General features: G+C 48.7%; 8 protein-coding genes across 8 annotated transcripts; 3 read left to right on the forward strand and 5 right to left on the reverse strand.

Annotated features, from left to right (window-relative positions):
* The first annotated feature begins 120 nt into the window (after positions 1 to 120).
* On the forward strand, positions 121 to 2,404 carry EDB91DRAFT_397116 (uncharacterized protein). Its single transcript, XM_041327113.1, has 6 exons — positions 121 to 148; positions 209 to 400; positions 450 to 515; positions 572 to 1,338; positions 1,388 to 1,987; positions 2,037 to 2,404. Exons 2-6 carry the CDS (start codon positions 305 to 307, stop codon positions 2,104 to 2,106), a joined length of 1,599 nt encoding a protein of 532 aa, XP_041176750.1. The 5' UTR covers positions 121 to 148; positions 209 to 304; the 3' UTR covers positions 2,107 to 2,404.
* On the reverse strand, positions 2,377 to 2,926 carry EDB91DRAFT_1248940 (uncharacterized protein; the record flags this gene model as incomplete). The annotated part of the gene is made up of 3 exons (XM_041322997.1): positions 2,377 to 2,415; positions 2,466 to 2,699; positions 2,750 to 2,926. 3 exons carry the CDS (start codon positions 2,924 to 2,926, stop codon positions 2,377 to 2,379), a joined length of 450 nt encoding a protein of 149 aa, XP_041176751.1.
* Positions 2,927 to 4,282: 1,356 nt separating this feature from the next.
* EDB91DRAFT_1054148 (uncharacterized protein) lies at positions 4,283 to 5,422 on the forward strand (the record flags this gene model as incomplete). The annotated part of the gene is made up of 6 exons (XM_041313806.1): positions 4,283 to 4,342; positions 4,404 to 4,531; positions 4,578 to 4,735; positions 4,785 to 4,822; positions 4,884 to 5,074; positions 5,125 to 5,422. 6 exons carry the CDS (start codon positions 4,283 to 4,285, stop codon positions 5,420 to 5,422), a joined length of 873 nt encoding a protein of 290 aa, XP_041176752.1.
* Positions 5,423 to 5,573: 151 nt separating this feature from the next.
* Positions 5,574 to 8,096, reverse strand: EDB91DRAFT_1347448 (armadillo-type protein). The gene is made up of 6 exons (XM_041325924.1): positions 7,646 to 8,096; positions 7,084 to 7,589; positions 6,946 to 7,026; positions 6,288 to 6,894; positions 6,096 to 6,227; positions 5,574 to 6,039 (listed from the first exon to the last, which is right to left on the reverse strand). The coding sequence occupies exons 1-6, from the start codon at positions 7,904 to 7,906 to the stop codon at positions 5,764 to 5,766; spliced, it is 1,863 nt and encodes a 620-aa protein (XP_041176753.1). The 5' UTR covers positions 7,907 to 8,096; the 3' UTR covers positions 5,574 to 5,763.
* A 624-nt stretch (positions 8,097 to 8,720) lies between these two features.
* EDB91DRAFT_1054159 (fungal-specific transcription factor domain-containing protein) lies at positions 8,721 to 11,184 on the reverse strand (the record flags this gene model as incomplete). Its single annotated transcript, XM_041313809.1, has 8 exons — positions 8,721 to 9,022; positions 9,074 to 9,578; positions 9,627 to 10,007; positions 10,054 to 10,358; positions 10,416 to 10,677; positions 10,727 to 10,825; positions 10,884 to 10,905; positions 10,967 to 11,184. The coding sequence occupies 8 exons, from the start codon at positions 11,182 to 11,184 to the stop codon at positions 8,721 to 8,723; spliced, it is 2,094 nt and encodes a 697-aa protein (XP_041176754.1).
* A 2,093-nt stretch (positions 11,185 to 13,277) lies between these two features.
* EDB91DRAFT_1329274 (fungal-specific transcription factor domain-containing protein) lies at positions 13,278 to 15,592 on the reverse strand (the record flags this gene model as incomplete). The annotated part of the gene is made up of 6 exons (XM_041325316.1): positions 15,299 to 15,592; positions 15,123 to 15,224; positions 14,819 to 15,062; positions 14,651 to 14,767; positions 14,140 to 14,585; positions 13,278 to 14,108 (listed from the first exon to the last, which is right to left on the reverse strand). The coding sequence occupies exons 1-6, from the start codon at positions 15,407 to 15,409 to the stop codon at positions 13,278 to 13,280; spliced, it is 1,851 nt and encodes a 616-aa protein (XP_041176755.1). The 5' UTR covers positions 15,410 to 15,592.
* A 786-nt stretch (positions 15,593 to 16,378) lies between these two features.
* Positions 16,379 to 18,415, reverse strand: EDB91DRAFT_1136451 (uncharacterized protein). Its single transcript, XM_041318836.1, has 7 exons — positions 18,236 to 18,415; positions 17,861 to 18,169; positions 17,706 to 17,804; positions 17,203 to 17,676; positions 16,940 to 17,132; positions 16,609 to 16,902; positions 16,379 to 16,515 (listed from the first exon to the last, which is right to left on the reverse strand). Exons 1-6 carry the CDS (start codon positions 18,392 to 18,394, stop codon positions 16,679 to 16,681), a joined length of 1,458 nt encoding a protein of 485 aa, XP_041176756.1. The 5' UTR covers positions 18,395 to 18,415; the 3' UTR covers positions 16,379 to 16,515; positions 16,609 to 16,678.
* A 280-nt stretch (positions 18,416 to 18,695) lies between these two features.
* EDB91DRAFT_1248945 (acyl-CoA-binding protein) lies at positions 18,696 to 19,207 on the forward strand (the record flags this gene model as incomplete). The annotated part of the gene is made up of 4 exons (XM_041322998.1): positions 18,696 to 18,786; positions 18,919 to 18,985; positions 19,032 to 19,104; positions 19,154 to 19,207. The coding sequence occupies 4 exons, from the start codon at positions 18,696 to 18,698 to the stop codon at positions 19,205 to 19,207; spliced, it is 285 nt and encodes a 94-aa protein (XP_041176757.1).
* Positions 19,208 to 19,800: the final 593 nt, after the last annotated feature.

Here is a 19,800-nt window from a genome sequence, read left to right on the forward strand (position 1 = left end):
ATCAATGATCATGTTTCGGGTGAGTGATTACTCACAAAGACACGCGAAACGTGCTTAACATGAGGCATAGTTGTTTTCAGGATGTGACCTGCAGGCAATCTGCATTTCATGATCGCTTCGGGACCTATCAATTGGAGAGTACGTTTAGGTACGTTTGATCGGTTTTTGACAAACCTTCTCTCTTATATAAACGCTACCTTCGTTGCAGAAGAAGTGCTAATATTCCCCCACTCTTGGAGCCCGCATACTTACCGCCCTGTGCGACTTGTGAGCCTTGTGAACCCACTCTCATTACTATCCGACAATGCCCGCAGCTTTTCGCAGACCAGATCACTATAGTATCCTTGGTCTCACCGTTGACGCTACTGACGATGATATCAGAGCTGCATACAAGAAAATGGTGTGTTTTGGGGTTCCATGGCGCGTTAACCCTGCTCATCCTCTTATAGGCCCTCCAGTGGCACCCTGACCGTCATCTGACCGGCAAAGAACATGCAGCGCAAATGTTTGTCGAAGTAAGCGGCGTTATCATTGCGTGTTTCAGTCCAGCGTTCGACGCCATCATTACCAGGTCAATTCTGCCTACCATTCCTTGATGGATGGCACAGAAAGCACGGATCCTTCTTGTGGAGACAGGGCCTCGCCATCCTTTACACCCACTGAGACTGGCACAGTCCGAAGCTCTTCCGTAGAGCCAAACCCCCAAGCCTTGAACACACAGGCATCACGTCGCACAACGTCGTCAGGCTCTCAGAACAGTGCGCAGGCACCCAATCCGTTCCCGTCCGCTTCCGTTCATAGCTCTGACACCGAAAAACTTTCTCAGCCTCGTTCGTCAGACGACAAACCGACTCACCATGCCTCGCATGACCACCATTTCAATCCGAAACACCATTTCCCCAAGTCTTCCAGCACTGGCAGTAATGGCTCTCGTTCTCGTTCCCGCTCCCGAACAAAATCATACGATAACCTACGCGGGTCGCCACGATCAGCTACACCTGTTCAACCGCCATCCTCTACCACGAGCGCTGGCCGTTCTCGTAGCAGTCACACGAGCAACATTTCTCCCTTAAAATCACATGACAATTTGCGTGATCTTTCACGCAACACGCGCGAGTCGCAATCAGGACAAGTGCCTCCTCTAGCTGCATGTGGTGATTCGAAGTCGGACACTTCGACCCGGTCTAAAAACAACCAGGGGGCCGGACCTACCTTCACATATTCCAAGGGCCGCAGCGATGGGAAACTATCACGAAGTCAAACAGGGAACTTTTCGCAGCCCGTAATTCCACCCCCGTCATCCAAGCTACATAAACTGTCTCGGCTTGGACTCAGAGAGTAAGTGATATGTCTTCAACACGATCACAACCGATTTACTGTTTCATAGGGAGCTCCTCCAAAAGCTTTCTAAGGGGTCATCGAAGGGCAGGAAAGAAGAGTGTCCATCTTACTCTGATCACGCTCCCACGTATGGTTCCCCGTTGCGAGCCCTTGGTGCACCTCGAGGCGCATCTAAGGAGTGGCTGTTTCCTCTTCCCCTGACTCTGGACGAGATGTATCACGGGACCACTTACCAGTTTCTCGTCACACGGGAGTTACTATCCCGCAAGACGGAGCAGGTCGAGATCTGTATCGAAGTACCTCCGGGTATTCGGAGCGGAACCAGGATTATCTGTCCCCGCACAGGTCACCAGCGTAAGGACGGAACCCTTCAGGACGTAATCTTCCTGGTTGAAGAGGTGCCCGATGGTCGTTTCACTAGGGTGAAAGACGATCTGTTTATGGACATATGCGTACCATGGGTGGAAAGCCTTGCCGAGCGAGGGGGCGATGTTTGTATAGATGGCATGGATGGGGACGATATTACCTTCGCACTTCCCTATCCAATCTACGACAAGTCTACCGAAGGACAAATACTAGTTAAAGGAGCGGGCATGCCGATTCGGGAAGGTCGAAAGACAGTTGGACGCGGTGATTTGATTGTCAGGTAAGATCTTAGCTGCGGACATCGTGCCGTTGTGGCTCACAGTTTTTAGATGGCAGGTGGTGTTCTCGCACCCGAGCAAATGGGACACCTTCAAGAAAGTTTTGCGTATCAAGGTATGATCAATTAGAGGACATTATGATTGCTATGAACGTCTTTATGGGAATATGTGCATTGGACGGCGTTGTATCATGTCTAGATCTATCAGTGGGTGGAAGGTGGACGCATCGGGATACCCAACTAACATTGTACAGTATTTACCAATTATGCCATGGACGTTATCATTACAAAATATGACACTCGTTGCATCACTTACAGCTCACGCACAGGAAGCGCAGTACTACCACATTCCATCGGTACAACGGCAGAACAGGATCATCTAGAGTGATGAATTACCTGAGTCGAGTATACGTCCGAAAGAACACTCGTTGCTGAGATAATAATTAAATTTGCACTAGCGAAGCACACTTGACGTGCTTACAATGGAACCAGTCAATATAGCGCAAGTGAGCGGTGAATAGATTGCGCTCGAAACCTGGTTCGACGCAGCAGCCCAGTTCAACTGCAGTTCTAGTCTGAATTGACGCGCAAGTGGCAACTTGTTCTGCTCTACCCCGAGGTCCTCCATTACAGATATCGTGCATGCCTTCAGTCTTGCAGCGCCCTCCATGAGCTTGTGGTCGACATCATCCATCTGAACAGTAGGGAAAAGTGTCTTCGAAGTGTCAGCTAAGGTCTGTGATATCGCATATCAACGCGCCGTACCCCTTCTGCGATGTGCGTAGAGTCCTTGCTATCGAAATAAAACTTGCCGTCTCCGCCACGCAGAAAAACGGTGTAACGAATCTCGGTAACGTCGAGCCAGTTGTGGCCCTCGACGACAACCGGCCTAAACTTAGCGTCATGGGTCCGATTGGGAGTGAATCCTTCCAAGTCTATCATAGCCTATAGGACTCTTGCGAAGGGCTCCTGCGGTGTCGCTGTCTTCCTTTTGGGGGCGCTATCCGGACTTCTCTTCTCTAGAGATCAAGATCGCTAAATCAATGTTTGAGTCATCGTCGACCATAAGTTTGAGTGTCGAATCATGATGTGATGAAGCCGCACTCTCTGACCCACTTTATCGAAGGCATCCTAAATCTCCCATCTTCGAAACGGGAGATGGCGACTTGGAGGTCGGGGGCGGAGGAAAGCAATTATCAGTGATCCCCATGATACCTATTGATTCCCCAGCATCATGTTCGATGATGGGGTGGACGCAATATTAAAGAGCATATAATAGATTAGCAGTGAGACATTGGTGAACAGGATATGGGCGCGTAACAATAACTTCTGGAGCATATAGAAAGCAACTGATTCTGATATATAAAAGTTAATCAGCACGACTTCAGGTCAGTAGGTGGCTGATGAATGTACTTTACATTTGAAGAGAGAGAGAAAACCTTCCCACTTCAAATGTAAACGTGACCTTCAGGAAGAAACTTATGTATAAGATAAACGATCTGAGGCATCCGTACCGAAGCTCGAGGTATTGTACTCATAATCGCCGTCAAGATCAAATCATACTTTAGGGGCTGTTCTGAGGCCACCAGGATCTGTTCGTCAGATTCTGAAAGATTGGCAGGTGGGGAGGAATCGAGAAATTCTGTTTCTGGAACATGCACAGATTGCGAGTATTCTGATGGGCCCTTTGACTCGCTCAGAGCGGAGTGGGGGTAGAATACATGAGTGGAAACAAAGTGGAAGGTTCATCAGGGGCGCGTTCTGACGCGAGGTCAATGTTTGCGACTGTTTGACATAAATTACTTACTACTGCAAACTTGCAGCCTTTTGCAGCTTTCCAGATAATCTACAGCACTAGAAGATCACCTTCGAACACCAGGGTATGATCGATCGATGAGCTGTGTCAGTCGAATATCCAAAAGTATGCCCCTCGCAGCAAGCATGAAGGCAGTTCCACTGCTTCAGGAATCAGACTCCATCGGCGTGCTGGCACTGCAGCGTCCTGCACAAGGGGGAAATGCCATCACTGATGTTATATTTGCGTGTACAATTACAGCGCTTTTTGTGAAGGGAGATTAAGGCGAATCACCGACTAGCACTGACTGGTGGTGCTTCCATTGCTCGAAGACAAGATTGCCACGTGACGGACCACGCCCATCAAACGCGGTTTCTGGCGCGTGGTTTGCACACGTTACTGGCGGACCAAGGTGGACCTACATAAACTCCACCCTTGACGCCTCGTTGTAAGTCCCCTTCCTTCCAGTACTACTCCCCAACACAGAACACATAAATTCAGTCATGTCATCGTTCTTCCGCCGTCCTCCCCAGAATACGTGGTCTGACCACTTACTTCTGAAAGTAAAGCAATTATATTGATAAAATATTACTATTTTTGACGTCATGCGGTGCTTCCTTCCAGCTGGCCAATATCGCCGGAGCTCTTTTCGTTATGGGAGCAAATGGGTACACAGTTGTTTCTCCCCTGGATGTCTACTACACCGGTAAAGAGACGTACTTTACCCCTGCCCCTTGGGCATTCTTCCTTTGGTACGAAATACGTACACTTCCTATATCAGGCGCTTACCGCCAACAGGCCTCTCATTCACTTGTTGGCTCTTGGAACATGCATCTACCAGTTCTCTGGACGGGGTAAGGAGGTCATTGTGGACACCATAGGCTGGAATCTCCCACTTCTTGCTTTCTTAAATGTCATGTACATTTATTCCTGGACCAACCAAGAGTACAAATATGGTCGGTAATTTGATCTGTCGGTCATTCAGTTTACTGACGTATGTCATAGCTTTTGTTTTCATAATCTTTACTGGCTCAGTTGTATCGGTAGGTTGTTATTTGCCACTTCCTAGTCGAACGACTTGATAGATACGACTTATCTGTTCAGAAAATTTACCAGCTTGTGAAAGCAAGCACCGTACGCAACATCTGCGACGAACTCTTCCTGCACCTTCCATTCTCCCTCTACCACGGCTGGACTACATCCTTGATCTTCAGCACCGCCTTTGAGGCTTTTGGTGTGAATGCAGAAACTGAGCCGGCGAAGACCTGGACCAAAGTTTTCGTCTTCCTTAGCCTGTAAGTTATAGTTCGCTTGACCGGGGTGATATCTGATCATATGTTCCCAGGTTCACCCTCCAGACAATTGCATCCGCTTATGCGTACGCGTCCACAGAGGGCGACCTTCCTGGATGCCTTGCAGTCTCCTGGTTCCTATGGGCTGTCTTTGTACATCAAACGCCGGAAAAGTCTCCATTCGTGCACTGGTGTGCGCTTGGAGCTGCCATCCTGTCGTTGTGCTGGCTCATGCGGAGTGCAATCGGGTTGGAACTCAAGATCAGAAACAGAGCCAATAACAACAACGCGGCAAGGTTTGGGTTCAGTGGTAATGACCACGAGGGCTCTCGACTTCTGGGTGGGCACTAAGTAGCGTTTGAAATAGCACACCAAGTGGACTGAGATGTTGCGCATTGCGCGAGTTGGTGCCCTGTAGCGAGGAGCATGCATAGTTCTTTCTGTTTCTACCCTGTCTTCATATACATATGTACATTTGGGCTCGAATATATGTTCGTTTTTGTATAACCCAGACACTTCCAACATTTTATTGTTGTAATTAATTTATCATGTTTCGTGCACCTCATTGTAAGAAAAGCAAAAAAAAAAAAAAGCATGGCTAAAACGTACAACAGAACGAATGAGATCATCATCGGTTTAGATCAAAAAAAACCGCTACCAGGAAGCCAGCTCTCCCTGCGCAGTACTTCCATTTAATCAAACTTGATGGGTTCAACCTTCTTAGGAGACGGCAGCCCAATAAAGCCCGGAGGGGGTCTCTTGGTCGCCGAACTCTGTGGGCTTTGGCCTTGTCGACTTGGTCTCTGTTGTTGGTTGGCAGTCATCTTGGCTAATGCTGCTGGGGGAGGACCAATCAGTCGCGATACAGTCCACGGCAGCTCGAATCTTGCTGCACCCGCCCAGGCAATGTATCGCGCAAGCTCGAGATGCAACGTCGGATAATATGTTGCGGATGTCTTGCGCGATATCTATTGGATCAAAATACGATGAATATTCATTCCACTATCAGGCTAGGTTAACTCACCAAAATGATCCGCTCGAATCCAGACGCAAATAGGTCAGCGTGGAAGCGGTGTGTAGACATGTCGTGTTCCTTGGGCAGGTTCAGTTCATGAGCAGATCTAGCAATTGCGTTGATGAGTTTGAGGTGCATCGTCTGCTCGGGTGGTAGTTGCTGGTCAGCTTCAGCCTTTGCGTTTGCTCTTCATCCACTTACAAAGTACCCCATAGCTTCGAATTCGACACCTCCAGTCATACCCCCAGGTGCTTTGGGCTTCTCCACCTTACCCTCATCCACCTCGGCCAAGTTCCAGACTGTGTTATTTGGGTGACAGAACACCCAGAAGTAATCTCTACAAACGTCCGAAAGCTCCTGAAGGTAAGTTTTATAGATCCTCGGGCGATGTAGCGATTCAATGAAAGCATGAGGTGACACAGGCGCCGCAGGCGATTCGGTTGGAGGGGGAGCAGGTGTCAGGAGGAGAGCACGGATCAACGAGTAAAAATTCTTGTGTGGCGCAGGGAGAGTGATGAGACTCGAGGATGAACGGCCCTCAGGTTCCCAAGCTTCACGACGTGGACGGCTACCAGTGGATGGGAGCGATGAAGAAGGGTATAACTCGAACAAGATGAGCAATAATTCGACGATGAGCTGTCTCGTTGCCACGTCTCCGGGTTTCTTGTCAGAGTAAAGCAAAGAGACCAATTGCACGAACGGAGTTGGACACGAGCTGCGCAAAGCAAAGCAACCTATTGAAGAAGTCGACAAGGCCTTGAAGCATCGAAGTAATTCATGCAACATCTGGTCATCATGCTGCTCTTCTCTGGAATAAAGAGATAAGAATGTGATTTGAAGGTTTGACGTATTAACTCACCGCCACTCGACTTCGAGTATTTCGTTCAATCGCGTCAGCAGAGCATTGTATCCACCTAATCTCAGGAAGTCTTCCGACCAACTAGTCAAAGTTCGATGAGCCACATGGCAAAAGTCCTTCAGATTACTCGACACTCACGTTGCCGACTCATTTCGTAGAAGTAGTCGGAGCTTCTTGACTGTCTCCATTCCTAGCTGAGTGCTGGAAGTCGATGTCAAGATGCTACAGAACTTGACAGGAGTTATGCTCTTAACGAAGCCTTTGTCCTTGGATTTGCTCGTAATCAAGTCGCCTGGGATAACCGGAGAAGTTTGACCATGAGATAATGTCCGTGCGGCGTCAAAGGATGAACCGCGGTCGTGACCTTGCTTGCTATCGAGTGCGTGGAGATCTGTTGTACTCTTTCCGGAGAGACCAGACATCCAACTGCCTTTCGTAGGCATCTCGTCATAACTCAGAGAAGGCGGGAGAGGCGAACCGACAGATTCGCTACTGCGTGCTTTTCTCAATGTCATTGGGGTGCTTGGTGAGCCAGAGGTCGGATTTGATGTCAGAACATGAGATGATTTGAGCATGGCGGCTTTAACGGTTGAATCCATGCCAACTAGCTTCAAACGAACAGTGGAAGGAATTTGTAGGTCGTCCTGTGTGCATGTGCTGTTAAGTACTATCGACCATTGTCATCACTATACAGTCTTACCAACAGTTTGTCAAAGGCTTGGTTCATCACTACCGGCTCGACCACAAGGTCCTGTGAGGCCCGAGTCATAGTCTTTGACTTTTCTTGCTTTGAACTACCCTTGTAAAGAGTTCCCTTCCCTGATTTTGCGACTGTAGGAGCCGCAACGTTATTATTGTCAGGGACGTTCTCCTTTCCGGTGAGTGGATCTCCAAGGCTGGTGACCATGGTGAATTCTGAGGAAGATATTCTTTTTGATGAGGGTAAAATTCCCTTGAACATGACGGGTATTATCTGTCGTAAGCGTAGTGAGTCGGAACCGTCGTCAACGATGTGTTTGTAGAGATTAAAGCGTGAAGTTCAGGTTAACTGTTGTGGCTGTGACGTTGCAACACGCGGTTCATCTTTTTCGACGCGACTGTCACGTGCATTTATTTTTTACTATTTGGGTTGTGGCCACCACGGTCAAGCGATTGACACTTTGTCTCGGAACGACTTGTGACTTCAAACTCGCAAGCGCCGACGCCCAGTGCCATCACATCAGTTGAAATTTTTGAGCGCCCTTCCATTTCCGCCAGCGCTCGACTTAACGTTGTTCTCATAAGTACCGTGGCATGCCATCAATTCAATATTCACTGCCTGCATCCCTTTTTTTCATTCTTCAATCAGAACTGTAGTAGTTCTCACCATCTTATTGGTCCTTGTGTGAGCGCTGGTGAGCGCGCATGCCTCACAAAGGAAATACTAATTTCCGGTCGCTCGGTATATAGCTTTTACTTGTTGCCCTTCACCAGAACTGACCTTTTCTCTCTGCACAGACTGTTTTCTCCGCTTGCACGCAAACCTTTTGCTGGAGTGGCCTCGCAAACATTCATGTTGTCCTTTCAAGCTATTCCGTCAACAACACGTCGCTCTTCCTAGAGTAGGGCGTTGCAACGTGAGTCAAATTATTCAAAAACCCAGCGTTATATATTGTTAATCACAGTACTGTAGGATGGTAGCGTGCGTAGGCCGATGCAATTACATTAAATAAGGGGTGCGTAGGGTATCATCGCTGCATTAATCGTGCAGTCGCGGAGTGAGCAACCGTGAGAGCTCAAACTAGCAGGAGCAGATAGCGTCCCTGGATATGGAGCAGTTCCTGCCATTCAACTGCTCCTCCTTGATTATCCCGTCTCTGCCATGCTGTTTCCATGACTCTCAGAGTCTGACTGGTGTTGCCAAAGCCATCGTCTTGACCTTGCAACCGAGCTTTCAGAAACTCGCGCTTCATGGGATCGTCCGTGAGACACCCAGCCAGGCATATGGGAAACACCAGGCAGCGGTCGATATTCGACACGGGCAGCCGGTTCAAAATTTGTACTATGACATCTATCGAATTCACGATTTCGGGTACTCCTGTGACAAAGTCATGAGTATTGCAGATCCAACGTGCCAATTTCGACTGACCTGGATTAGGGTCGCTGAGCACTGTATGGAGGTAGAGGATGGCTGCTTCTCGGAAGATATCAGCTACTAGCCTCCGAGAGTCATCCGCGGGAAGGGATGCGCGCGCCTGTCCAGCAGGTGAATCTTGTACATTGCCAAGCTCAGCAGCCGTTGATGACAAATCAGGATGTAACGGTGTCTGGTCCGCGTCTACCGATAGCACCGTCTCTGTTTGGGTACGGAGGTGTCGCTCAATAACGTCCCCTCGTCGGATGAGCTCTCTCATGCTTAAAGAACCTTTACGAAGTTCTTGCATCTTCCAGCATGATAGAGTTGATATCTCCACAATACCAAGGAGTACTTCGTCTGGACAACCGGTCAAGCTATCCATACGAAGGACCGACTCGTCACCGATGCCCTGCTGCGCTAATGCCCAGTAACCCGAACCTCCGCGGAACAGCCGCCGGTAGAAAGTTAGATGCTTTGGCATCGTTTGAAGGGTTAGGGTTGACATGATATCATACCACTGTGCTTCATGTAAGCTTCAGTGAATCATAATCTCTATGGAACTCACCATGGTGGCTTTCAGTGCCAGTCGCGATGCCTCGTTCATTTTCATCATCATCAACCTAGGGTTGTCGCTCGTTGTTATCCCCGTCCTCACTAGCCACTCGCTCGCAATGTCCAGCATTGGGCGCCAATCGGTCACCCCACCTGAAACGAGCGAGAAGCTTAGCATGTGAATGGCTGCGTTTGCGTCGCATTCGCTCAGCATTGTCTGCTTGTTTCTATAAATTTGTTGGTGGGCATTATCATAGAATCGAATTGCTGGTGAGTTCTCCAGTGTTGGGTTTGGCGCCTCAAGCCCGTGAGCGGTGCGCATTAGACTGAAATGCAATGATGCTAACGCGGAGATTGCGTTCGCTACAGGGCCCTGTGGATGTTGCAATACAAGCTGAATAATGGTTAGCGATGAAATATTGTCTTGGAAGAAAACTTACTGAATATGTTATATTTGCTACAGAGTTGCCGGCAAATGCATACTGCAACTTGCGAATATGCTCAAAATAATAAAATACGTGCTCCATTTGGAGGCCGTCGTCTGGCATCGACAACATCGGACTGTTATACAGGTTTTGGGTGGCGGTGTCGAAGTCAGGATTAAAGTGCATTTCCGCCATGGGCGACGGGTGGGAGGTAAGGGAGCCGGCAGGGCTGAAGGGGGAATTGTGATTTGAACGCTGGAAGGTCCCATCGCTCACGTAAAGAGGGACAGAAAGGCTCTGAGGTGAGTTCAATGTTGAACCTGGGGATGCGGCTGTCAGCCGCCGTCGACTCATTTAGCTCATCACAAGAAACCCACCAAACACGGGTAGCACGGTTAGGTCACTCAATGGATCAACGTACGACGATATCGCCAAATCATTGATTCGAGAAGACCCTGAAGCACTTGCAGATCGTTGGAATTGTCGCGAAGGGAATACAGATGATGAAGAAGCTGGCGAAGATATCGGTGCCGCTGCACTGGCTTGCAATATTGATGATTTGGGCTGACCGCGGATCAGGCCAGCACGTGTGAGCTGAGCTTTGATGCCAGCCTTGTAATCTTCCACTGCTTTCTTGTCCTGTAGGATGATGAGAGACGGTGACGATGAAGGTGCGAACTGGACTCACGCGCATCCATTCTGGACGTTTGTTGCCCCATCCTAGACAATCTATTCTTAAACGTTTACAGGTATGACATGAATTGCCCTCTCGTTGTTCGTCACATTTCTGTTAGAAGGGTCCGCAGTCAAAATGCATGGACGGCTTTATTTCAGTGGATGCTCACCTTTCTTCGCAGGCGACATGTCCTACGATTGGACGGGATGTGTTAGCACAGTGGAACAGACTGGGAGATCGCGTGATACACACCAACATCCCCCCCTCCCTGTGGACACTCCGCGAGATAAATCTACTGGCATTCTATTCGGGGTTTGTCTTGAACGTGCGCTATGCGAATCTATTTCATCCGACGTTTTCGAGGGCCAGAGGGGTGTGGGGATGAGGGAAGGCGATGTGTTGTTGGAAGCAGTCTCGGACGAGGGCGATTGACTGCCGCTTGCTGACGAACTGCAATATGTGTATAACATTCACGCCACTGTGGTGTTTGTAATAATAAGGCAAGATAATTTTCTTTTCAAGAGGATGTTTTAAAAGCAGATTACAGCCAGATGGGAAGTCGGGGGTCAGTGAACAGAAAATTACCGACGGGTGACAAGTCGGAAGTTCGCTTTGGGCTTTCTGTCGCAAAAGAAAAGACGGCGTGATGGTTTATGGCCTAAAAGAAGCAAATAGAAGTTCATATGCCCTACTAATTTGGATTACATGGCTTCGTCTCCATGGACAACTTCTCAACTATTAACTCCGCAAGTGGCTATGGCGTCCAGTGTCGCTTGGGGGATATCGGTGTGCAACATCAACCGTGACCACCTATCTCCCTCTCGTTAGTTCACGTAGGGGAAACAAATTTTTATCACTTCTATCTTGTCATCTATGTCATCTCTCATGCAGGGTGGACGAACTATGAACAATTTTAATTGGATACACCTTCGCCTCTGCTTATATAATCTCCGAGTTTTATGGATGTTTCGCTCTAAAGGGGTACATGTACCGCAGCCAACCGTCCGTTCTATCTTTACCGACTACCGGGAGTATCCCTCACTAAACCTTACGTTCTCGAGGTAGAAATGTGGTTTGGAAACACTTGATCGTAGATATGACAGAGCACCACTAATAAAATGATCACCGTGACTAGGAAGCAGCCCGTTCAAGGAGGTTCGGATAATTCACTGTCTTCGTCATCAATTGTATTTGTGGGAAGCCTCGGAATACAATCACGGTGCTTGCTCAGCACTTACCATCCCTGCACGGCATGTAGTAAGTAATCGTTTATACAGCACCACCAGTGTCAAGAGAGAAAAGAGGCATGGAATTGCGGTCAGATAGGCTTGCTCTCTCGTTGACATTTAAATAGCGTGTCCCTAGGCCTAATACTTTGGTTATCACTTGGCCGATACTTGGCACATTCGTGTGATCCGATCATGTCGCAGACTGCAGGCAAATGAATGTTCTTCATGATGTGATTCTGGGGTACATGGCCAGCTCGGGTTGCATACGCATAGTCATATTACTATTATACACCCTCGTCATTACGAGGGGAAATGAACACACGATCGCCCAGCAAAAGGAAAAAAAGTTCCGCTAACCAGAACGTTCAATGGACCAGGCCTCTCAGGCACGCTGGATTTACATATTTACATAATGAATCTCCGACAATCTGGTCAGCTTCGGTTCGAGATAGTCACCGGCACTTGGCCGAACACATTTCTACACACTGACAGGGTCTCGAATACTCCCATCACGGAGGGTCGCAGCGCCCGTGAACCGTCGTTGCGATAGCCTTGGGAGTACCTCTGTCGCTGTGTTCTCTAGCATACACTTGGTCTCATTAAAGCTCTGTAATACCAGTTCCCTGTGACAGGCTGTGATTCATAGCAAGTACCCTCGTCCTATTTGCTTGGGAGTTCCTAGGTAAGTGGTACCTCTCGAGTCTTGACATCGTTCATTGATAAGCTGAGTAGCACTGCCAGGGTCATACAGCAACTGCGGCATGACGCGAGTGGGGATTCTCCACAGCAATCCAATGCTATTTTCAAGATATATAAAGATATATATCTTCCGTGCAGCTCGCTGCAGAAGCAAAAGTGTGAGATCAATTTCGACCAAGAACGTGATGACCGAATTCGAGAGGGAACAATTTGAACTGCCCGCGTATTACCTCGTGAAATGAATGAATGATAAGCATGTTCGGCTCACCAGGCCTACGGCAGTACTGAGACGGAATATCAGATGAGGATGATCAAATCAGAACATTATGCGGTGCATTGACTGTAGAATAAAATAGCAGAAATCCTTGGAATGGCAGTGCCCCTCGAGGCCGTGGAGATGTCTAGAAAAACAATACATAGCATTTGTAGGTTGTGTGTAGTATGTACTATGAGGCAGAGATGCGAGTTGTTCGTGAGGCATGTATGGATTACAGCTTGTAGGGTATGAAAATGAAGAACCTGAAGAAATAATGGCCGTGCTGCACACCAGGGGGCGCTGAATACTTTTAGTAAACTATGAAGAAAGCCAGGTAGTAATTCAGTAAGAGAAATGTCCATACGTCGCAGGATAGACTCTAGACAAGAAGCATCTGGGAATGTTGCATGACTACGCGCCAGTCCACAGGTTCCCCTCTTGCTCGGCTTGTCCAAACTTGTTTCATGAGATCACCGACCCGAGCACAGTTCCCAACTGTCTCAGTCTGCTGCTCCTGTATGCGCTGCAGGAAGTAATCGCGGTAATGCTTGTTATCCGTCAGGCAGCCACAGATGCATATGCTGAATACGACACTGCGCACAACGTGGCGCGCTGTGGTGACGTCTTCAGCAAGCTTGAGACACCTGACTGTTTCTTCAATGCCGGACACGATCTCTGGACATTGTGGGTGATCCCCAGAGATGACGGAATGGAGATAAACAAGAGCAGACGCGCGGAATACCTCAGAAGTGAGGCGCCGTCGGTGAGACTTTTCAACGTCAGCACCATCGGGGTTACTGTTGTCATAGGTAGTCTCCAGGATGGACTGAATACGTTGCCCACGTCTGACGAGCTCAGGAACGCTGAGTTTACCAGCGTGCACGAGTTCATCCTTCCAGCATGCGAGATCAGCAATTTCGGCGAGGGCGAGGACGATGCGGTTTTCGCATCCCATGACACCCATCATGGAAAGTTCCGGTCTGCGCTCATTGGTGGCGGTGGGCCCATACAGCGAACGCAGTATTTCAAGGAACATGGGACGACGGATCAACGTTGCAGAGGCGAGCACATCGAACCACATGGACGTCTTGATGATAAATCGCATGCTGTCAGTGCAGGCTATCAGTGCCCAGTCGGGCGAAACATGCTTCCGCTGGAGGATGTTGATGGAAAATCGGCAAGCAGTTGTCGAGGAACGCTTGCCACTGCCCTTGACCACCGGAGAAGAGGTAATAGGAGACCATGCAAAGGCTTGCAAGAGCGTCTCCTTCGGTCAGTTTTGTGGCCCTTTGGATGCGTTTGTATACATCATGATCTTCTGGCGCACTGTAACCAATCGAACGCCCTTGCGTACTATTGCGGTGCAATTCCGCAAGTAGACATGCAGCCTCTCGGGCTGTGTCACTGGAATGTATGAGATTCCAGATAAGGGAATCAATGGACCCGTCGGCATGCAAGTACTGGATACGGAGAACATGATCCATATAATGTTGCAATGACGAGTTTTGGTAGACGTTCAGGTCAAACCAATTCTGATGGAAGGTGTTAACAGGAGGGGGCAAGAGATATCCAGAGGGTATGGTGGTCATGGTGTTATAGTTGTCGTCGTCTGGCCATCGTGTATTGTACATTGGAGAGAGATCGCTGGTGTGAGGTCGAGGCAGAATCAACGCGCTTGATTGCGACCCTGCCAAAAGGAGGGCTTGAGTACTATGATACATACATATTCTTAGTAACGATACGGGGTCTTACATGATGGTTCTAAGCTAGTCGTATAAGTAGTGGAAGACGGATACGCAGGTAGCATAACCCCGGGATAAGTTTCCCGAGCGTCCAATGGTGAATCAATGTCCTGCATCACCGGAAGGCCTACGACAAGATGAGAAAACAAGAAGGGGTATTCGACGATGTAAGCCTTACGAGCATCAGTATCCCCTCGAAGATAATCATTCCGTGCTATACCCGGGTGTCGCTCGTCACTGGAGATCGACAACGTCGGTGTCTGAGGACTCGTACTAGGTGAAGTATAGTCTGCTGAAAGTGATAGAATAGAAGGTTCTTGGTCTGATGGGCGAGGCCCAGCTCCTGAGTGACCCTTAATCATCCCTTGTGCGGCAAGAAAATTTTTAATTTTTTCTCGTAGGTCAACGACCTTGTCGCTTGCCTTGAGAGAGAATAGACATATATATAAATGATAAGAGAGGGGTGGTATTAAATAACATACCCGTAACCATTCGGGGCGCTTTGCGCCAAAACCGAGACATTGAAGTCGAAGTCGAACGCAAGTCTGACAGCTGCCGTCTGCGTTGGGCTGCTCGTCGCATTTCTAGGAAGATGACAATGAGCGTCTGATGACAAAGAGACGATCGAAGATCGAAGTAGTGACGCGCAATGACCTACCTTCCGGCGGATTCTGCACGTGTAACAACCCGACTTGGCGCGCACCGCGCCTTTAGCCTTGGGCGCTCCGGTTCTTCGAGCCTGGGTTGGAGACTTTGGTGCGGCGGGCATGATGATTAGGAAGATGTTGGTATAGTGAAGAATGTGGGGTAACCAAGATACAGATAGAGAAATGGTATACAATGAGACAGAAAGAGACAAGAGGAGGAAGCGGGGAACAGAGGAGGCATTCTAGGCAAGAGTATAAGTACATAACGTTCGACGAGAACGGGGAAGTTAACACCTGTTCAACGGAAAAATAACCAAAAAAGGAAAGTAGTAACATAAGTTGAACAGAGGGTAGTTTCGGGGTCCTCAATTACCACATAACCACCCCCATACCATGAGAAAGTTAACAAGGGGCGCTTTTGCTTCCGCGCGTTAAACGGCAGACTTGCATCGCGGCCTTCCAATCCAGGCGCTAGCTGATCATCATTTCTTGATCAGATGTACGGCTTTGTGTACGACAATGTACACCTGTGTATCCAGGTTCGCTTCCGTACACCTTGTCACCCGCTTTCTATACTACCACAGCTTCTATACCCACTATCTTTGTTCGCTTCAAACCTGCATCGCGATCGTCGGATATGATTGTCGTCATTCCGCTTCAGCTCGAACATAGTCATAGTAGTAGTCAATAAGTATTAAACAAACAACATATCACCTCATCGCCATTCAGGGCTCAGGCGTGGTAGAACCACTCAGTAGTGGCGGTGTACTCCCAAACTCGACCATACTACGATCGTGGTGTAACCTACAAACCTTCTCGGGAAAAAAAAGACTCATGTACTGCAGAGCCTACCTCGTGCACTGATCGCAATAACCGGTGCAGTCGGAGTGGATGCCCATCCACAGAAACATCCACCAAGCCCTATCCTCATACCTTCCCCGGTCTTTACTTTGATTGCCTTCGGGAGACCCCATGGGCCAACAATAACGCTGAAAAAGGATCCGCTTGTCAAATCATCCGCGCTTGTCGCTTTGTCCCTGACCTTTATCAAACTACTTGGTAGGATTGTTCCAGTGTTCACAATTGAATTGGAACAAAAAAAAACACATAGGAAGAAAATTCCCATTCGTCCAACCAGTGGCAGCGAAGCTGTCTACGTATTACAGAATTCAAAACGCCAGACTGAGGTATATTGCATAGGTCCAGAGTTGTGGAGACTTAGATATCGCTGGAAGAGGAATAGAATCAATGCCGTGAGGCGATGAATCATGACAGTCAAGTTCAAATGCAGCCGGGGAAACATGATTGGAAGAATACTGACGTGAGAGTGTTACATTGGAGGACAACTGAGGTGACTTGAAAGAATGCCGTTATCTTGGTCTGTACTTTGTCTAGTCCTCCGAAATGGGCGCTGGGGGGATGCCACTCGGTCCGCTTATACTCAAGTTCCTGACCTTGTGTCTCAACCCGCTACTTGATGATGATCCTCCTCCAGTGCCCTGACCGGCGTCTCCACCAGAAGCCGGCGGCTTCGGGGCGCTACCGACGCTTCCGCTCGGGTCTCCTGGTACAACACCAGCGCCTGATCGTCGAGCTATAAGAGCACGGAATGGCACTGAGCCATTTTATTTCTTCTTCCTCGCTTGGAGCACATAACAACAGCGTCCTTTTCGTCGTGACTATCTTGAACGTATAATGACCGTGCGAATCATCGGGTGCTGTTGATGATGATAATGGCGAAGTGGAAGGGGGAGGAATAGCTGCACTGTGCTTGTGACCTCGCATATCGAACTCCAGCGCATCGAGAATCTCCGAAAATGAAAACTGCCGGTGAGGTTTTGTGTCCTGATAGTCATATTTAATTGGTGCCGTGTTAGCAAGAATCAAACGCGACGAATGAAAGAATACCCATTACCATGTGACTTCCCGAGTAGACCAATTTTTCACCATTCAACACGAACCACCGTTTGCGCCAATTATGTCGTTTCGAACCGCACTTCATCAAGTAGCCAGATAAGACTATCTTTGCGCCTTCTTTTGGCATAGTTTGTATTCGCGTGGGTGATGAGGAGATTATTGGATGATTCTGCGAAGAGGTGGAATAGGTTCGCTGTGCACTTGGCGATGCATCCTCTGAGTCGGAAGAGGTTATATTTTGAACGTGGGAGGCTTGCGGAGGTGAGTGCGTTACTATAATACGACGAGGTACTGATTGAGCTCCGGGGATTGGTATAGGGGGCGTCGTCAGCGATGATTGAGTTGAAATAGTCATGAGAGCCTCCTTGGCTTCCTGAATTGCCTGGACCCACTGCTGGACCTCCTCGGGGCTTTGAGCCTGGAGATAGAATGTTCGAACAGTAGAGACAACACCGAACGTGTTGGTATGTTTCTTAGGGTGACTGGGGTGCATGAATGTACGTCGGAGAGATCGAGAAGGCGTGATAATTTATATTCCGCGTTCGTCTTGTAGTACGCGATATGTGCGGGTCGGAGCACGAACCATCGTTTCTTCCATGTCTGTGATAATTGCTATCCACACCGAATGCCAAGAAGACGGTCTCCGATGTACGAACCTTGCGTCGCTCGCCTTTCTTCCACAAGTAGCCCGACTTGATCATCTTCTCGTCGAAAGAACTGTGCGGTTTTTCGGTCATTGTTGCAGTTCTCCAACCACCCACCTCCTCCTCTTCGTCCTCGTCGGACTCTTCACCGCTTCCTGATCTTCCCTCTGCGATAGAAGATAGTGGGGGCTGAGTGATGCTGCCAGACAGGACCGAATTAGAACCATATGACTGAGAGGTTGGGGACACAAGATCGGGGGACAGAACTGAGTCTGAGTCAGACTCTGTTCCAGATATGTGTGCTTGTGATACCGGAGGCGCCTGCAGGATTCAGATCGATCCGAATAATCAGGAGAATTAGGATTACTGGGTTGTATGTATACGAACCTTCTTCGGTCTTGCTTTTGAATGAACGGATAATTTTCTTTGTACTTCTTGTAATGACGGCGGTGGTGCTGACCGCGAAGTACTACTAGTCGTCATGGGGTGGGAGTGAGATGTGTGTGGGTTATCGTGACAGACCGTCACGTCGAGCCATCGTGACATGTCACATCAACGACGTGGCTACAGCGCTTCGACTTTTCGTTTGATCAACTCTAGGTACTTAAGTACTACAGTACTATAGGCTAGGCGTGATTCTAGATGTTGAGGTCTAATGATGTTCTATAGTAGACATCCATTAATTTTACTGCTCGTCAAGCTGCGACAACGCAACTATATATGAACCCCATGTCTCGTCTGTCATGAAACTGATAAGATCAAAGAGTTCCAGATCTGGCAATTTCGGATTGTCTGCTCTTCAGCTTTATCCAGCTCCGTTACCGCATCTTCTTTATCGCCTTCAACGATGTCCTCTAAATTCGAGAAAGCTGTTGCGTACGTTCAAGGTCTCGACAAGCAGGGGTCTGGCCCGGATAGCACTGTCAAGTTGGAGGCGAGTATGATTAATTTGAACGCCATAGATGGGCGATACTGATTGCGCCCATCAACAGTTTTACAAATTCTACAAGCAAGGTTGCCATGTTACTTCTCCTGTAGATGAATAGAAGCTAACTTTTCGGCGCCCAAAGCAACGGTGGGAGATGCGGACCCGACCAAGGAACCGTCTAGGTTGCAATTCGTTGAGCGTGCTAAATGGTGAGTTGAAATTACCGCAGACAACTTGTCCTGATCTATCTTCTAGGGTGGCTTGGAATGGCATCAAGGGTATGTCAAAGAAGGAGGCAGAGGAAAACTACGTGAAACAGCTTATCAAAGTTCGTGATGCCTCCCTTCCGCCGATTTTACATCTCAACATTATTTCAGTACCTCAAGGAGAAGCACCCCGAAGAGCCCATCCTCAAAGAGCTCGAGGCTTGAACTATCTAGCTCGCTGTGCTACACGTGGATGGTAGCATACCCGTGTTTTGTAATTCATGCAAGAAGCACTTGAGGTGCCATTTCATCCGAACATATAGGAGCCTTCCACCCAGCAGCCCCAAAATGTCTGGAACAGTGGAACGCCCATCAGAAGCGCTCAGCACGTGCTGCTGGGTGCCTTGAGTGGCTCATGCAAGCTCCGATGCAAATTCCCTCAAAAGGATAATGAAAGGGTGTCCGAGGGCCTGTCAGATCATAGATGACGCCGGCAACTGCGGGTGGTAAGTTTCCGGCGCCCGTTTTTCATACCTGCCAACGGAAGTCAGAGAAGTGAAATGCAAATGCAAAGAGCTTCGAAATTTGTTCGAGCTGATCGGTAGGCAAAACGGATATGACCAACACCCGGATAGCTATCAACGTTCCATTCATTTGATGCTGCAGATTGTGGCTATTGTGGCCTGGATGTGGAGTCGACTCGTGCGTGACATGCTGTTGGCCTACTTATTTAAGGTAAGTACTTGCAGTGGTCTGCTGGTCCTCAGTGATCCCGGTTACCGGCACCCCATGTTGACGGAGATAAAATACACTGCTGG

Source organism: Suillus paluster (genome assembly GCF_016628075.1).
Source record: "Suillus paluster strain FC165 chromosome Unknown EDB91scaffold_29, whole genome shotgun sequence".
NCBI classification, from domain to species: domain Eukaryota; kingdom Fungi; phylum Basidiomycota; class Agaricomycetes; order Boletales; family Suillaceae; genus Suillus; species Suillus paluster.

What these genes read in the sequence shown, in the direction of transcription:
- EDB91DRAFT_397116 (XM_041327113.1), top strand. Translation starts at nt 305, where the DNA reads ATGCCCGCAGCTTTTCGCAGACCAGATCACTATAGTATCCTTGGTCTC. An exon ending in CAGCGCAAATGTTTGTCGAA is followed by an intron (nt 516 to 571) that starts GTAAGCGGCGTT and finishes CATCATTACCAG; the next exon opens with GTCAATTCTGCCTACCATTC. An exon ending in TCTCGGCTTGGACTCAGAGA is followed by an intron (nt 1,339 to 1,387) that starts GTAAGTGATATG and finishes ACTGTTTCATAG; the next exon opens with GGAGCTCCTCCAAAAGCTTT.
- EDB91DRAFT_1347448 (XM_041325924.1), bottom strand. Translation starts at nt 7,906, where the DNA reads ATGTTCAAGGGAATTTTACCCTCATCAAAAAGAATATCTTCCTCAGAA. An exon ending in AAGCCTTTGACAAACTGTTG is followed by an intron (nt 7,590 to 7,645) that starts GTAAGACTGTAT and finishes ACATGCACACAG; the next exon opens with GACGACCTACAAATTCCTTC. An exon ending in ATACTCGAAGTCGAGTGGCG is followed by an intron (nt 6,895 to 6,945) that starts GTGAGTTAATAC and finishes TCTTTATTCCAG; the next exon opens with AGAAGAGCAGCATGATGACC.
- EDB91DRAFT_1136451 (XM_041318836.1), bottom strand. Translation starts at nt 18,394, where the DNA reads ATGTCACGATGGCTCGACGTGACGGTCTGTCACGATAACCCACACACA. An exon ending in CAAAAGCAAGACCGAAGAAG is followed by an intron (nt 18,170 to 18,235) that starts GTTCGTATACAT and finishes TGAATCCTGCAG; the next exon opens with GCGCCTCCGGTATCACAAGC. An exon ending in GCCTTCTCGATCTCTCCGAC is followed by an intron (nt 17,677 to 17,705) that starts GTACATTCATGC and finishes AGTCACCCTAAG; the next exon opens with AAACATACCAACACGTTCGG.